This window comes from Nyctibius grandis, chromosome 25 (genome assembly GCF_013368605.1).
Source record: "Nyctibius grandis isolate bNycGra1 chromosome 25, bNycGra1.pri, whole genome shotgun sequence".
Taxonomy (NCBI): Eukaryota; Metazoa; Chordata; class Aves; order Nyctibiiformes; family Nyctibiidae; genus Nyctibius; species Nyctibius grandis.
This window is the reverse complement of record NC_090682.1, coordinates 5,413,626-5,430,646: the sequence shown is the minus strand read 5'-3', so window position 1 is coordinate 5,430,646 and position 17,021 is coordinate 5,413,626. Positions and strand designations below refer to the sequence as shown.

Here is a 17,021-nt window from a genome sequence, read left to right as displayed (position 1 = left end):
TCCAATCGCTTAGTTACCTTTCTTCTGGCTTCTCTGAACTTTTGTCAGTTTGTATAATGGCTTTGTTAAGTTAGAATGAAGGAGAAAGCGAAATGCAATGTATATTTGTGTGCAAACTGTCGAAATGTCAGTTTCAATTTTTGTATCTAACGACAGGCTGACTAAATGAACTGTAGAGGTGTCCGCAGCAATGTTTGAGGATTAAAGTTAATGGAATTGGGTACTGCTTTCTAACTAAGGTACTTCACATAAAGAGTTTAATTAGTAGCTGTCAGAACAAACAGCAATAATATATCTACTCATGAATAACACAGTTTTCTGAAGCTAGGCATGTTCTTTCTATGTTTGTATTCCACTTGATATTTTAAAAGAGGGGAAATATTCCTTTAAACAGGAGCCTCTGTTTTGGCTTCTGATTATCTTACTTCTCCAGTTAATCCCTCTTTAGAGCATTGTTTGCAGCTTTTTTTTTAAAACTATCTAGACCTCTACTGAAAGACTTACCGCTAACTCCTTCTCTACTGCTGCAACATTATGAAACTTGTGTCAAGTGATGGTGATGTATACAGCCCAGGGTACATACAAGCGTTGACATGATAGGACTGCAGAAAAAGGGAAAGGAGAAAGCAGAGCCAGACTTCAGATTCCAAAATTTTGCATATGCAGAGAAAATTGTCTAAAGTTCATTTGGCTGCTCATTTACTGCAGTACCAAGAAATCCTGTACTTGCATAACGTGAATAAATCTCTTGTGGCTAATTTTGATTTTCCTCTTTTCCATTATCGTGAAGTGCCTACTAACAAAAAAAATGCACAAGGTTATGTACATGGCCGTGGTCTTCAGACATATCCCATTTACAGATGGCTTGGTTTTCCCCAGGACTATTGTTCCTTGGAAGAGTTTCCGTCAGGCCTTGCATGAAGTGCATCCAATCAGTTCAGGGCTGGAAGCCATGGCTCTGAAGTCAACGATTGACTTGACGTGCAATGACTACATTTCAGTATTTGAATTTGATATCTTCACACGACTTTTTCAGGTAAGAATTGAGGAATGTGAATCATTTGAAATGTGCCTTAGTGCTTCAGTTTAGACTGTTTCAGGTTAGACTCTTTTCCCAGGACAAACACACTAAAATGACATTATTTAATGCTGTATGGGATTTGGTTGTCTTGCCCTTCATCCTCTAAACAGCTCTAGTAATACTTAGGACCCTATATTGCAGTAAAAGTGTGATACTTCTAGTTGTAGAAGAAAAAAATTGTCTAAATATATACTACAACTGTAAGTCATATTCAGTATCCTCCCATGAATCAGTTTTTCCCTTTCAAAGGTCAGTTGTAGACTGAAGTTCTGACACAACTTCTGTAAGCCAGGAAATGTGAAGCTTAGTTTAATCAGTCTGTCCTTCCTTGTCCTTTTCTTTCTTGTCAGATTTATTTTCCTTGGGGGGGTTGTTCAGGATGGAGCACAAGCATGGAAGTTTGGGCTTCCTATCTTTTGAACTGACACAGCCAGGATGTTGTGGACATGTCTGTTGTCTGTGCACAAGAAATATCTGTATTACTGAAGTGATATTAGTAGTAGGTAAAAGTGTAACCCACAGTCTTTAATAGTGCTAAACTCAAAAACAGAGCTTCTGATGGTGCAACTGGGTATTTACAAGAACAAACACTTACTTCTTTGGCTCTGACTTGCCTTCTCCCATGTGATAGGGTGGGTTGTAATTAAGATATGTCTAGATGAAAAATTCCCGTGTTCGGTGTTGCAACGTAGTTGATCTCATTCAGTACTTTTTCCAACTGTAGTACGTAAAGAGCAAGTTAAGAGTTGCTGCAATTTACAAGAGATTCAAAGTTCTTAGGGAGAGCTAATATCTTCTTTTAGACAACTTGAGAAGTTTGGAAAAATTGGATGAGAGTTAGACATCCAAGCCCTTCTCAGGATTGAGAGCTTTCGAACGGTTGTTACGACTTTTTATGCATCATTTTAAGGAATATTTAACATGTATGTGCTGGTTTATTTATTCAAATCTTAGACTAGCCAGTAATTCTTGCCACGCCCAAGTGAGGTTAGGTGGTTAAGGAATAGTCACAAGCATCTTACGCACAGTGAAACTGAGACAGGGAGGGGAGATCACTTTTCTGAGACCATATAGGAAGTTGGTGGTAGAGATCAGACTAGTCATGGTTTCTAGTCCTGTGCACAATCTTTTTAAACTCCTTTCTTTATCCCTGTCTCAGGAATGAGTCATTTTCTCTGCAGAAGCAGCACAAATTGGTAGCTATTCTTGAGCTGTCTTTTTGTGACCTCAGTGACTTCTCCCTTGGCATTTATTAGAGGAGTTTTTATTAAGGTCTGTCTTAGGTGATGTTTTTATCACCACCAAGAGAGAAATGCAAATGCTAAGGCTGCTGCATGAGAATGTAGGTTTTAGTTCCTCTACTGGATTTACGGTGGGATAAGAAACCTGCTGCTTTAACTGAAGAACTGATCCCTTTGATTAAGGAATATTGTATGTGTTGATACCTTTTAGAAGTGCATGGTTAATATATTTCTGTGTTGTTTCTATAGCCATGGTCCTCTTTGCTCAGGAACTGGAATAGCCTCGCGGTGACTCATCCTGGTTATATGGCATTCCTAACGTATGATGAGGTGAAAGCCCGGCTTCAGAAATTCATTCACAAACCTGGCAGGTTAGTGCTTGGCAGCAGTGGCTTTTTTGATCGTTCTTGCTGACGTTGCTGATTACTGCGCTGACCGGGGAGATTGGTGTTACTTCGTCCTCCTTCCTCAGAAATTTAAACTGCAAAACACTAGCTTGCCCTGTACTTGGAGATTATCCCCTGTGTGGTGATTTACCTCCTGCCCACCCCAACAATTGTCACAACAGATTCCTCAGGCATAAGCAGAGCGCAGAGACAGACGCTGCCAAAGCGAGCCTAAATGGTGGGATGTTTGGGACCATGAATAAGGGATTGTATCTGTAGGTCCCATAACTTTCTGGTGTGTATGCATAAAACCAGGAGAGCTGAGCAGATTGCAGCCCCCAGAAGCAGCGTGTACATTTGAAGCCAACTTCAGACAGACAAGGCAGCTGACCAGTATTTGCTCTGGGCAGAAAGCAACATGGTAGGCAGAGCAGGCTGCAAGGTAATGCTGCAGGCTGGACAGACTTCAGAGGCTGTGGGGGGCAACATATGCTTCTGGGGGGGCTGTGGACCTGAGCAGTTTTGGGCTTCCTAATGTCCTGGGTAGAACTTGGCCCAATGCAGCACAGCTAACAGGTTTCTCTTTATGCAGGAAGGGCCAAGCATTCATTTCTGGAGGTTGTTACTGTGCTGTTAGTTCTGTGCTGGTTTTAAAAATGGAAACCTTGTGTAGTCTGTTTGTTGGTTTTGTTGTTTGTTGGGTTTTTTTAAAGTTAATTTGGAACAAATTATTTTAATGATGCTAACTTTTCTTGCTCTGGATTCTGGCTTTAATTTCACCTGGAGGCCAGCGCTTGAATGCTTTTCTCACTTCGTATCAGATTGCAAGGTTCTCCTTGGCTCTGCCTGGGGGTAAATTGAGGAAGGCTGGTATAAATCATCAAGTTATTCCTTCTAGTTTTTATTTGCTGACTTAAGATAGCCAGACAAAGACTGCCTACTTGACATTTAATCTTTTCTGTCTGTTCCAGTCCAAACTTAAGTTTCTTTTCCTTTGTGTGTTTTTAGTTATATTTTCCGATTGAGTTGTACACGACTTGGTCAGTGGGCCATTGGCTATGTCACTGCAGATGGGAACATTCTTCAGACAATCCCCCACAACAAACCTCTTTTTCAAGCACTGATTGATGGCTTCAGGGAAGGCTTGTAAGTAACTTTATCAAAATAAAGTTTTTTGCCCTTTTGCCCTTTTTCTCTGTGGGTTTGTTGTATAAATCTCAATCCTGTGGTGAGGTCTTAAAGTCAGTTGAATGGTTAAAATGTACCCTCTGGGTTCATCACACATTTATCTACTTCACAGGAGAGGCAGCATGTTGCAGAGGTCAAGCAATCACTATTGACATGACTGAGCCCCTTTCGGACATCTCTCAGCTCTTCCTTTTTATTTAGACCTTGATTCAGCAAAGCAGTTCAGTCATGTGAATAGTCTCATTGATGTCAGTGGAATAATTCATATGCTTAACTGTTTTGGCACTCGAGAATACTCAGACAGCTATCTTTTGCACTGGAGAGCTGTACTGTCCTTTGCAATAGCAGAGGATAAGTGTGTGTCAGTGTTTCCCTTGTCATAGATTCTTTTCCAGTCGAGTCCTTAATTTGAGACACTGCAACTGATGTTATGGCATCAGTTTTCTTACTCTGGATATTACAGTTTCACCATAGGATGATTTAAGAAGAGTAGTCTGGGACCAGAACATCCTGTTTAAGATAAAAATTGCTGCCAGGAAGGAAGACAAGCTGCTTTTTATTTTTAAGAATGACATGTTTGGTTTTTGTCCAATAGTAAAATTCTTCCAAAACTTCTCTTGAATTCAGAATACCTTGAATTCCTACCCCTCGCTTCTCACCCTTATTCTTTCTTTCTTCCACCATCCCCAAAAGAAACGTCATATGTGTGTTCATGCATGTGTATGTATGAGTGTGTGTATATGCACATACAGAGAGAGATATCTTTTTTTTCCCCAACTGCTTACAGTTATTTATTTCCTGATGGCCGGAATCAGAATCCTGACTTGACTGGCTTGTGTGAGCCCACACCTCAGGACCACATTAAAGTTACACAGGTGAGCAAAGTATTCTATCCCATCAAACTCGCTTTCTTCTTAATTTCTAGCCTCCTTAGCTGTTTATACAATTCTGTCATACTTGATATCCCCAAGGCTTGTTTGTAAGGCTGATATATTGTACTTTAACAGAGTTGCAGAAATCTTTGAATGTTAGGAATGGGCAGAGGAGATTGCAGAGGTTAGGTGAAGCTTTATGAAGGGCTGACAGATTTTAAGATTTTTTTTTTAGAATATCCTGCCAAATATTCATTCTTTGTGCCATCCAGCATGCCTTGAGCCCTGCTTTCCTAGGCTGTTCTTGGGACACCTAGATGAAAATCTGGGATAATTTGAAGCCCATGTTTTTCAGAGCTTGACAGATATATCTAATACATAGAATGATAGTGAAATCTTTGCAGACTTCTGTTCAGAATTTATTTTATCTTTTTCCTGCAAATCTTTTGTTGGGTTTCTTGTAGCTATGACTAATCATGCTTGTTATTTTACAGTATCAACCATGTCTGTCTGTCTTTCCCCAAGGAACAATATGAATTGTATTGCGAGATGGGCTCCACGTTTCAGCTGTGTAAAATATGTGCTGAAAACGACAAGGATGTGAAGATTGAACCGTGCGGCCATCTGATGTGCACGTCCTGTCTCACTGCATGGCAGGTGAGGCGTTGCTTCTTGTTAATCTCTCTGAGTGAAGCTAGTTGCTCTTTTACAGAAGCAGTGTATTCTCTTCTCAAAACTGTTCCGTTTCCTTCAGGTATGGAGATAAAGTAGCATAACTGAGGACATAAGCTCATAGTTCAGTAATGTCAGTGCATCACTGCCAGCTTCACCAGCACAGGGAGAAGCTGGTTAGATGCCTGATCTCTTAATCTAGGAATAGGCAAAAAAATGTGAGGACTTGCCTCACAAGGCAAAATAGTCCCTGTGATTGTAGCACAGTTTGCCTTTCTGTCGGCTTCTCACTTGGAAGGTACCTGCCAAAAAGCAGGTTTAAACCTCTTTGTATATCAACTATGTGTTTAATTTCTGCATCATAGTGGCTGTTGTAACAGATCTCTTCTCTTCCCTGAAGGAATCAGAAGGCCAGGGTTGTCCTTTTTGCCGCTGTGAAATCAAAGGCACGGAGCCAATTGTAGTAGACCCGTTCGATCCCAGAGGAGGAGGAGGATTATCACGGCAAGGGGCAGAAGGAACTCCCTCACCCAATTATGACGATGATGATGACGACAGAGCTGATGATTCCCTCTTCATGATGAAAGAACTCGCCGGTACCAAAGTAAGGTCACCAGAGTGTGTGCTAGCAGATGTGGCAGTATGTACAAAGACTGCATGCTCTCCATCAGTTGTCTGTGGTCTTAGTGATTTGTGCATGTGAGGGTTGTCAGACCTTACACCAGGAAAGATTTTATTTAGTATGGAAAATGGGGATTTAGGTTCAGTTTTGTCAGTTCAGTTTACACTATCAGTTCTATTAAACAATGGTGATCACACTTTGAAATCTTTGATCTTTTGTGGGTTGTCTTGAAAGAATCCTTAGAAGGCTGGAAAGGCTGGCCTGACCTATTGGAATGTAAGATCTAGGTTTATAACACTCCTCTGCATGCTTAGCAATGCTGCTTTTGATTTATTAGCCATAGTTCACCTGTATCAGCAAAAATTCATCCATTTTCCCCACTGATGAATGCAGCCAACCAGATACAGTCTTCCTAAGGTCCTGATGACTAACTGGGTAGAGGGCAGGCTATTTTGCTGAGGAAGTCAGTTTGACTGTCATCTTTTTATACGGTGTCTGATAAATTCATATAATAAAGGTGTGATAACTCCTTTCCGTTAGTGCTACTTCCTGCCAGGAGATGTGTACAAGACAGGCATTCTTTATGGATCCCTGCATGCTTTTTTTCTAAAAGCTTGTTGCTGCTCTTGCACATCTGCACTTAGCATTGTTTTACTGCGTAGGGAAGTGGGTTTGTCTTTGGCTGATTTTTAGTAGTTGAATTCACTAAAATAAGGTGTCTTTCCTGGTCAGAAGGGATCCTCTACACTGGTTTACCTATGGTCTTATTTCTCTTTAGCTTCCACCCTGTGAAATAGTGTACTAAACAGTAAACTGTGTTCCTGGAGGTAGTTTTTGTGTACATAGCTTGGGGGAAGCAAAGCAATTTCCTCAGTGTGACATCCTGTTGTGGTTTGCAGTAGGCTAGTAGTCTGTATTTATTGGCATTAGTGAGTTCAAACCTGTGTAAAGCTTTTCAAAGTTGGAAAGCACTAGCCTTGCTTGTAAAATAAACTTTACGAACAAGAGAAGAACAGGCACTGTTCTAATTTGTTAGGTGGAAAAACAGCTTTCCAGGGGCAAAAATGGAGGTTTTGGTGCACACTAGTGATTGCTGCAACAGCCATGACACTGTAGTCAAGATAGTTTGCACAGTGGTGCCTGCAGTGATAGGGAGGTTTTGCAGCAGATGATGCCCTCTTGTGTCGAAAAGAAAAGCAGCTTGCTCCTGCTCAGGGCAGGTTTGTTACCCCGGCAAAACAGCTTGTCTTTTATTGTGCCATTGCTAAGTGTGCATTTTCGGTTGTGTGCCACAGCTAAGCCCACTGGTGATCTTCGAGGCTTGCTGCAAGTCAAATACTGTTGTGCTGTGAAATTGCCTTCATTTACTGGTGTATGGTTGTTACTATGTTACCAATAGCGATACTGGAGCCAGTACACGTCACAGAGCTTGAAAGCCTCTCTAGAGAAAAGGAGTGCTGCTGGATTTTGTCATTTATTGATTTTCCCATTCTTTTCTTTTTCAGGTTGAGCGTCCTCCCTCTCCGTTCTCAGTAGCTCCACAGGCCACCCTTCCTCCTGTGCCACCACGACTGGATCTTTTGCAGCAGCGAGTGTCCAATCCGCCTGGGGCTTCCAGTCCTGGGACAACTTCAAAGGTCAGCTTTTTTTTTTCCATCTTATGATTCTATGAAGTTACGCTTGAAAGTTCAGGCAGAAGAAACTATCCATTTGTATGAATATTCATTGCTGACTGATGAATGTTAAATTGTATAAATAACCCACAACTGAATCATTTTTTAAAATGATGGGTATCCTTTGTTTGGAATCCAATCTAACGCTGCTGTAAGCTTTTTTTTTTCCTTCAAGAAAAATAATCTGGTGTGTTTAATGCCTAGCTGTAGCTGCGTGTAGTTACTGTGTTACCTCTTCAAGCCTGTAGAGAAGGTGTCTCTGGAGGGTTAACTTGTGGAGATATGGAGAGCTATCTCCGCATCCTTGGAGATAATTTCTTGTAAAAATGGATAAAACAAAATCCAGACCTCACCTTTCTGCCACCCGCCCTCCCTCCTTTTTATGTTTTGTGTCTAGACTACCTTTGTTAAGCAATATTTTACATTCTTCTGCCTTCCAGGCTGCACCTGGTGCTCTTCACAAGGATAAACCTTTGCCGATACCACCCACGCTCAGAGATCTCCCACCGCCACCGCCTCCAGACAGGCCACATTCCATTGGGACTGAGGGTCGACCTCAGAGACGTCCGCTGCCCTGCACGCCAGGAGACTGTCCTTCGAGAGACAAACCACCCCCTGTGCCCTCCAACCGTCAGGCGGATCTGTGGCCATCCAGGCCGATTCCAAAAGCCCCGGCTGTAGCTCTCAGCCCTGGTGACCCCTGGGCTGGGAGAGAACTGTCAAACAGGCACTCACTTCCCTTTTCCTTGCCCTCTCAGATGGACTCCAGGGCTGACAGCCATCGACTTGGGAGCACGCTCAGCCTGGACAACCCAGTGGTGAGTAGGCCTATTGGAGGTGAAGGTAATCTGTGAGGAATTAAGTCTTCCAGGGTGCAGTCTTCTCATGGTTTACATCTGAATAGGGTGATCTTGTGCCAAGGGAGGGAGAGAGAGAAAGGAACCGGTGAATGCCCCAGCAAGGAAGAATAATGGAAGGACTTCTTAGGGAAGTGCTTTTATGCTGCTTGTGAGCAAGGCTGAAATCCCAGTTTGAGCAGTCATGAGCCACAATTTCACGATCATTGTTCATCTTTCAATTTTGAAAAACTGAGAACGTTTTGTATTTGGAGCTGGTATGCTGAAAAAGTGTAATTTACTCTTCTCAGTTTTCAGTCCTGAAAAACCTACACACAGTAGCTATGATTAGTTTAGCACAGTAAAACCTGAGTTAAATTCGGATCTATTACTATTACCAGTGTCATAATGCGTAACTTAGTAGTCCAACATATTGTTCTCTAAAAGAAATCCCAGGTAGTTTAGCTTTCTTTGATTCTATTCCCCTAATTATTCCTTTTAAAATCTCCAGCTTTCTAAAATTGAAAGCAAGTACATTTTTAGCCAGATTGTCTAAGAAAATGACACTTGCACAGTTGTCATTCTGTCTCTGTATGTGTGTGCTTGTCTGCATCCTTTTCTACTTGTCCCCCATTTTGGCCTTTTGGCCTATTTCAGCTGAATTTGCCAAAGTCATTGGAGTCTCAAAAGAGATGAAGTTCCTGCGGTTTTTGTGTAGACAAGCAGTTGGCTACAGGAGAAAAAAACCTTACTTGTGCCCTCACTTGAGGGAAGACTGTCACAGAGCTACTGGATTTCTAAGGTGTCAGTTAATGCTTTGGAATAAATGAAGGTGCTTCATTCCCCCAAAGGATGTGTTGAATGACTGGCTGACAGCTTTGCAACTACACTGGTATATGTGGTGTTCCTGATTCCTGGTTTGGAATTTTTTCTTTCAGAGCCTGAACAGTGGTCCACCAACAACCTCAGAGTGTGAACACCCTAAAATTAAACCCTCCTCGTCTGCCAACGCGATCTACTCCTTAGCTGCCAGGTCTGTTACTTTCTAGCAAAAGTTCTCTTTTATAACTTACAGAATGGTAGTTGCAGTGCTCCTTCCGTGCTGATACCAGGGACAGAATTTGACACAACTCTGTCAGCCTTAGTTTCAATCTCTGACAGGTTCAAAATAGATAATCTAGAGAAAGTAGATGAAATCAGCATCCCAAAGATCTGTGGATAGTAGTGGTAGTTACCCTTGGCTGTGGCAATAGAAAACAGGCTACAGTTGCTGTTAGATCCTTTATGAATTCACTTCTGAGTCGGTCTTTATGTGAAGTAGGTGATGTATAATGTGTATGATATTGTCAACTTCCTTTTGCATGATGACCTTGTGCCAGTGTGACCTTGCAGCTGGGCTGCTGAGAATCGTGAGAGCTCGGTTATTTCTTTAGACCGAACCACTATAAGATGTCTGCTTGTTACTTCTGCTGTGGATTTTAAAGGCCACTTCAATATTAATTAGATTTGGTGTAAATGTTGTTCCGATGTTTATATCTTGTTTCTTCTGCCTCCAGACCACTGCCTGTACCAAAACTGCCTCCTGGGGAACAGTCTGAAAGCGATGAAGACACTGAATACATGTCACCATCCTCTTTGCCTGTAGTGCCTCCAGGTCCTGCTGTACAAAAACCAGAGATCAAAATGCCTTTGGAAATGACTCAGAGTTTACGGTGAGAGTCTCTTTGTATGTACTGTCCTTCCTCCTCACAGCTCTGGGAAAGCATATTTGTTTACTAGGGTGGAGGTTTTGCTTGCTTGGTTTGCTGAATTCCCCCAGTGATACTCACCAGATATAAACTAACATAGCTAACTGTAAATGAAATGTGACTGCTGCTCTTTTGCGGAATCCTTATACAGCATTAGAGGAGTCAGATAGACACTCCCCCCTCTTTCTGCTGGTAACCTTTTGAGAGCAGCAGCAACTGAAATTTAAACTTCTATTAAAAGATTGTGTTCTGGTGGTATCAATTAAACTCTTTTAAGCTGATATGCTGTATTGCAATAGACATTACTGGAGCATTTTCTGGGACAAATATTCTTTCACAGAACAGTGGTGATTTCACTTTGAAGCAGGGATCTGTGCAGAATCTCAGTCACACAGACTAGGTGGTGGTTGTTGACCACTGTCCTTTGTCTGAAGTGAAATATGTGTTCTCTCCCTCAGAGTTTTAGACTGCGACCAGCAGACAGATGGCTGTATGTACGAAGCAATGTACAACATTCACTCCCAAGCAGCATCCTCTGCTTTCGAGACTGTCAACGCTTCTGGTGAGTGGATGTGCGAAAAAAAACCAACTGAGAAACCGTGGTACAATGAATTGGTCCCAGTCCCAGCTGGAACAGCATTTTAGACTAAATTAAATGTTACTTGCTTTTGCTGTTAAAATAGCTAGGATGTATGTGGAAACATCTGGGTCTGTGTACTACAGAGTGCACGTGGGGATGTTGTTGAGAAGCCTAGTTGAAACGCACTGTAAAAATACTCAACAGTTGTTAAAAAAATTGCTGGTTTGAAGATTATTTTTTTTTTCTGGAGAGCAGTTGCCAGCCCACATCTATCATAGTATTTTTAATCTAATTCTACCTTCTGGAAAGGCCTTCCATTGAATGTGGGGTTTTGGCAGCGAAACCTTAGTTGTGTGTCCTGTCAATGTTTGTGGACTGCAGGGGAACAGAGTCTGCCTTGAGAGACAGAGGCTCTGTTCACTCCCAGAGCTCAGAATGTGCCTCTTGTTCTAGATGAAGGGGATCTGGCAGCAGCCATTGCCAGCAATGGCCCTGAGGAGTCAGAAAATGAAGAAGATGGCTACGATATCCCCAAACCACCGCTACCAGTTGCTATTGCCCGTCGCACACTGTCTGATATCTCCAATGCCACGCCTGCCTTCAGCCGAATGTCTTTGGAAAACGACCCTGTAACAGGTTAGAGAACACTCATACCCTTCATGTTGCAGTGAGTACTAATGGATTGCCGTGCTTGTTTGGAACTTCTGTCACTCGCTCAAGGTTTTGTATGTAAGGTGTAAAGTCAGGTTTACAAGGCAGAATTACACTGGTTCTTAAGTGTTCGGTTTGATTTACAACTTGGTCATTTAATCACTGAGCTAGCAAATCACATTTAAATCACAGTTAGGAGAACTTTTCCTCAGCTTAAAGGATATTCCTTAAGCCACTGTTTCTGACAGGGCGTGTGGCATACCTTTTGTACCAGAGCATTACCAGGGCATGAAAGAGAACTTGAGAACATTACTGCTTATCACTGTTCCAAGGAGAAGGTGACATGGCTGGCCTTGCACAGCTTGTCTGGCTCAGTCTCGGCTGGGGTTGTTGCCAGCAGATGGCACAAGTGTACTGTTTGATGCTCTCAGACCCTTTGAGCAGGGACCTAGTGGCTCAGCAAGGTCAGCTTTTTGTCCCTGTGGTGTAGAGGACATCTTGTCCTGGCTGCAAGGCATGTTCTCTGAGGAAAAAACTAAAGCCTAATCTCTCCAAGAGCCTTTCTGAGTAATGCTTGACTTATTCCCTACAACTGCTCAGCAGCTCTAAAGGAAGCTCTGAAGCTCTTCCTGTTGGGGGCTTTCAGCATGTCTGAACACTATGACAATTTGCCAAGTAAGAGGAGTGAGTTTCATGGTCCTTCTAGAGGTGAACGGGGGTCAGATCCTCCTGTACCCAGGACCACTTGCCCCAGTGAGTCTTCTGTTTACCTGCTTCACCAGTTCCCCTTGCCCTTCTTCAGCACAGAGAAGAGTTTACTAGTGCAGAGAGGTTTACTAGCTTTTGCCACTCCTCCCTGCCTCATTTTTTAGGTCTGTCACTGTGTCTGTAGAATGTGGCTGACGGGGTTAAGAAGGGCAGAGAGAGCTCACATCCTTCTCCCAGATGAAGTACTGAGCTTAATCATTGATGCTTCTTTGTTTCTACAGCCTTGAAATAACAACGCTATTGCCCTGCTTTGGAGTGTTAGGAGATCTGCTAATGAAAAATGCTGTGAAAATGCTGCTTTTTACTGCTCTGGAAAGCATATGCAGTTTTCTGAAACACTGGGTATTGGCTACTGCTGAAGCCTGGTGTTAAGCAAGCCTGACTAGTATGGGATACATTCTGGCAGATTTATGTTCTCATGCATTGTGCCCTACAGTTTAGTTTCTTAATCATTTACCAAAAAAACTCTGCTAGTAGTTGCCCTTTCAAATTGACCCATGGTCTCTGAAATTTGATCCAGTTCAAGCTGAAACAGCTATTTCAGAAGACAACTGGGGGGAGAGAAGTGGGTAGTCCTTTTTCTCAAATGTACAAGAAGCTTTTTATGAGTAAGCAGCTTGTACTTTGAAGACAAGGGAGTTGAACTGCATTGTGGTTGGTGAGGAAGCTTCAATGAATTTGTTTCCTGAAGAGCCTTCTCTATCTTAGTGCTTTCAGTAGAAGTTTCTGAGAAAGGCTCCACAATGACTGCTTCTTTTCTGACCAGTGCTGCAGTGCCCACTCTTAAAAAGGGATTGTTTGAACCTACTTAGCCTTACGGATTGGTCTGTTGTACCTTGGTTCTACTGCTAGAAAACTCTATCTTGAGTGCCTTTAGGAGTTTCTCCAGAAGGCAAATAAAACTTTCTTTAAGGTGATGTCAAATATTCATGCAGAAAAGTTTCCTGTGGTTTGCAAAGTAGGAAAAAATGTTTTCTGCAATGATACAGGAGGTTAGAATTTATCAGAAGTTATCAGAAGTTGGATTAACACATTAAGCAATGTTTTTTCTCCAAGGCATGAGCTAAATCCGTGGAGTCTTTGATATCTTGTTTGGTTTATTGGCTATTCTTTTTCCTCCCAGGAGCAGTGCATGATGTGGCTACTGGCAAGTAACACATCTGAATGACTAAGAGGAAAGGCAGAACAGGCTGAGCTTACTGATCTGCCATAGCTGCCAGCCATTAGGTAGGGTGAGCTTCAACAGGAGCTCTTGTAGCCGGCCCTGGCCTGCTGATGGGCTGGCAGAGGAAAAGGAGCAGACTCTTCAGAGAACATAATTCAGTTGTTGGAGCAATTGTGGTGGATGAGTTGTAACTGATAGATCTGGCTTTGTGCGTACACTCCCTCAGCACGCTGCAATGCGGACAACAGATCTGTGAGGAGAGATCAGCATCTGGACAGTTAAACTGGGGGTTGCTGTCTGATTCTAGAAGGAAATGGCATGTTTGGTGAAGTTGCATATTCTCTGTGTCATTTTTTTCCCAGCAGGTCTCTGCTTCTTATTCTAAGGCTGATATCTGAGCTCTGCTCACGTGCACGCATACACCCCTGGTCAATTTTTTCTATTTATGTGGTCTTATTTTAATAAATGAGCCTGATGTGGCCTCTTAATTAAAGAAATCTCCAAGGCTGGTTTTTCACACACGAGGGGAAGCTGCACTAGTCTGTACTGTTGTGCGAGAAGATAGGCTGGTTGGAGAAAGGGGCGTAGCTTTCAATGGCATGTTTTTGAAGTGCCATTTATCAGTCTAATGTCATTCCCGCTCGGTTCCAAGCAAGAATCACATGCTCTTTTTTGAAGTGATGTGTTTGTTTCTCCTTCCAGGTTTTTCAGACAGCTCTCAAGTTCCAGAAAGGCCACCGAAGCCACTGCCACGGAGAATAAATTCTGAGCGGAAAGCAGGGAGCTGCCAAACAGGCGGAGCCAGCGGTGGGACCAGTGCGTCACTGCAGCTCTCCAGCGAGATCGAGAATCTAATGAGCCAAGGCTACTCATATCAGGACATTCAGAAAGCACTGGTCATTGCACATAACAATATTGAAATGGCCAAGAATATTCTCCGGGAGTTTGTTTCCATTTCCTCCCCTGCGCATGTGGCCACATAGCACATTACCTTCACACCTACAGCTTCTGTGGACCAACTGCCTGGGCAGCCGTAGCCCAGCTACACACCAAAGGGGAAGGGGGTTCCTTTAGAGACTTCGTGCTGAGGTCAGTCCTGCCTCTTAAGAGAATCAGTTATCAGGTTTTTGTGGTTCCAGATTTCAAAGCAGTGGGATGAAATGGAGCAGAATGGTGTTTTATACAGTGTGTGTCTTGGAGTCCTTTACCCCTACCTCTTATTGGAGAGAACAGATTTATTTCCAGGGCGTTGGTAGAGAAAGGTATCGCGACAAGGGATCCCCGAGCCGATGCCCTGGAGGCTGGGGGGCGTGTTTTGTGCTGTGAATTCTAAGTGAATGCTCTGAGAAACAAAGTCGTGAGGTCGCTGTGGTGTGTCCTGTGGTTCATGGTACTAGGTTTGGATCTGTTTGCTGCTGTGTGTCTGGCTCAGGCTTTTTAGAGCAGCTGGGGGGTCACTTTCTGCTGGGAATAAATAGGAGACCTTGGAAGAATCTTTCGATTGCTTCCTGTTTGCCATGGTGTTTCCCTCTTGCCTGTAATAATAGCATTTATTGCTTATGATTCAAGTCCTCCCTTTTTGCCTGGATGTACCATGACTAGCTTCTGTCAGGCATTTTGATCTTGATAGTGCTGGGAGTTGGATTTCTCTCATGTGTGTCCTCTTGCCGGCGGCACTGGCAGCACCAGATTCCAGGCAGTTAGACGTGCTGAAAGTTTTGCGTGTTTTTGAGGGGTGGGAGAGGGTGGGAAGAATTTGAGTGAGAGCAAAGAACTGGCTGCTGCTTCTCCTTTTTTAGCCTTGAGCATTTTGTGCTTCAGTGCTCAATCTTGATTGTGGCCCTGCTGGGCTTGAGCAGCCGTCACTGGACACTCCCATGCGCTCTGTCTCTAGGAATGTGGCACTTGGTAAATATGATGTTTTATTTATCTTAATTGCATGGTGGCTGACGCTGACTAGTGGCCTTCACACACATTCCGTCATCTCCTTCAGAGAGCTTTTGCAGGAGCCAGCTGTCTTTGTGCCAGGTTGTTCTGTGGAATTGGTAGGTGCAGCCAATGTGTTCGTTGGTACCTTACCTGCTTCGCAGTAAAAGAAACGCGGCAGTTCTCTGCATGGCTATCAAAACAACGTGGGGGCTCGTCTTTCCATTTCCATTACTCTAAGGTATTGCCAGAGCTTGTGTTAAAACAGATCTGGGAAACCTCTGTATTTGTAAAACGATCACACACCTTTAGAAGTCAGCACTTAGCTGTTACTTTGAAAAAAACTACATTGCATACTCAGCTGCCTAACTGTTCGTCTACGCTTGATGTGCGAGAGGTGTGTGGTTCCTTTTGAGAGGATTTAACTCAAGTAGGGATAGGCAGATCACAGCCTGACAGGCAAACAAGTGCTCTGTGTACACTGAGAGGCTATTAGCCTTTTGAAGCACGTCTGGCATTATTTGCGTCTCTCCACGGGCAGCAGTAGTCACTAGGCAAAGGGTTGCAACTTGAAATATTCCTGGAGTGATGATGGCAGTTGGGTGCAGTTTAGCCTTTTAAAGAATCTAGTAGCTGGGCCCACATCTCAGAGAAATGGCTTGCAATTGGCGAAGAGGACTTAACAAGTATTAGCAAAGGGAACTAAGCATAAAATGTTTGTTTTATGTAGAGTGTAGGTTTCTCTCTTAGATCTACAGCTTTATAAATTGATGCAGTGTGGGTTCCAGGCAGTTTAAAAGCATGAACTGTCTCTCTTTACGCCCCTCCTTTCCCTTGGCTAATGTTCTCTGAAACTGTAAGGAGATCTCCTGCAACACTTACAGGCCATCACCACCGTTGCTATTTTGGGGCCAGGCTGAAACTTGCAAATGCAGCACGCTGATGAGATTTATGTCGGTGGGCATGGTGCTCTGCAGTGGTGCAGAGAGAGGTCAGGTGCAGCCAAGAGCAGGGTCTGGCCTTGGTGAAGGTGCTGAGTTGCAGAGAAGGCGATGTCAGTGCACATTGCACTCGGGGAGGAAGAGCTGTTCTTTTTCCTCTGCCCACATGTGCAACAGTCAACGGTATCATGAGCCAGTCCTGCTCTTTCTGTGTGAAATGCTCTGCCAGTTGTGCGTGGCAGCCTTGGTCGGGGTGTCTGTTGGAGCTTCAAGAGAAGCAAGCCCAGCACTTGTGCTGCTGAGGCAGGAACAAGGGGCAGCTCTGGTTGTTCTCTCAGTAGATCAGCATGTCACACTTGTGAGCTTGAGCAACCAGTCCTAGTGTATGCGAGTTATTTCCTGGCTTTGTCCTGGAGAACCTGGTAAAAACCCTTTTGTGAGGGAGCACTACGGTTTTATTTCCTTCTTCTTTTTTTTGTATTCTCTCCAGTGCTGCCACTAGCTCTGTGCTGGCTTTGGAGCCACTTCGGGTTTGACTTGCTGTGTAAACTCAGTGCAAAGGTGTTCAAGTGTGGCATGTGACTCTTGCCGCTGCCAAGGCTGTGTTAAGAGCCAAGTCCAGCCAGCGAGCAAGCCTTAACTCTTGTCTTGCGCAGCGTGTGTGATCAGAG

General features: G+C 43.5%; 1 protein-coding gene across 1 annotated transcript in view; it reads left to right on the top strand.

The window, feature by feature from the left end:
• Nucleotides 1-15,200, top strand: part of CBL (Cbl proto-oncogene) — a 38,090-nt gene extending 22,890 nt beyond the window's left edge. The window contains exons 4-16 of the mRNA XM_068418231.1: nucleotides 880-1,036; nucleotides 2,572-2,693; nucleotides 3,717-3,854; nucleotides 4,684-4,771; nucleotides 5,294-5,425; nucleotides 5,841-6,044; nucleotides 7,568-7,699; nucleotides 8,176-8,553; nucleotides 9,510-9,604; nucleotides 10,128-10,283; nucleotides 10,778-10,881; nucleotides 11,353-11,535; nucleotides 14,186-15,200. Of these exons, the coding sequence (XP_068274332.1) occupies nucleotides 880-1,036; nucleotides 2,572-2,693; nucleotides 3,717-3,854; nucleotides 4,684-4,771; nucleotides 5,294-5,425; nucleotides 5,841-6,044; nucleotides 7,568-7,699; nucleotides 8,176-8,553; nucleotides 9,510-9,604; nucleotides 10,128-10,283; nucleotides 10,778-10,881; nucleotides 11,353-11,535; nucleotides 14,186-14,466 (2,170 nt within the window). The 3' untranslated portion in view covers nucleotides 14,467-15,200. The remainder of the gene's footprint in view (nucleotides 1-879; nucleotides 1,037-2,571; nucleotides 2,694-3,716; nucleotides 3,855-4,683; nucleotides 4,772-5,293; nucleotides 5,426-5,840; nucleotides 6,045-7,567; nucleotides 7,700-8,175; nucleotides 8,554-9,509; nucleotides 9,605-10,127; nucleotides 10,284-10,777; nucleotides 10,882-11,352; nucleotides 11,536-14,185) is intronic.
• The last annotated feature ends 1,821 nt before the right edge of the window (nucleotides 15,201-17,021 follow it).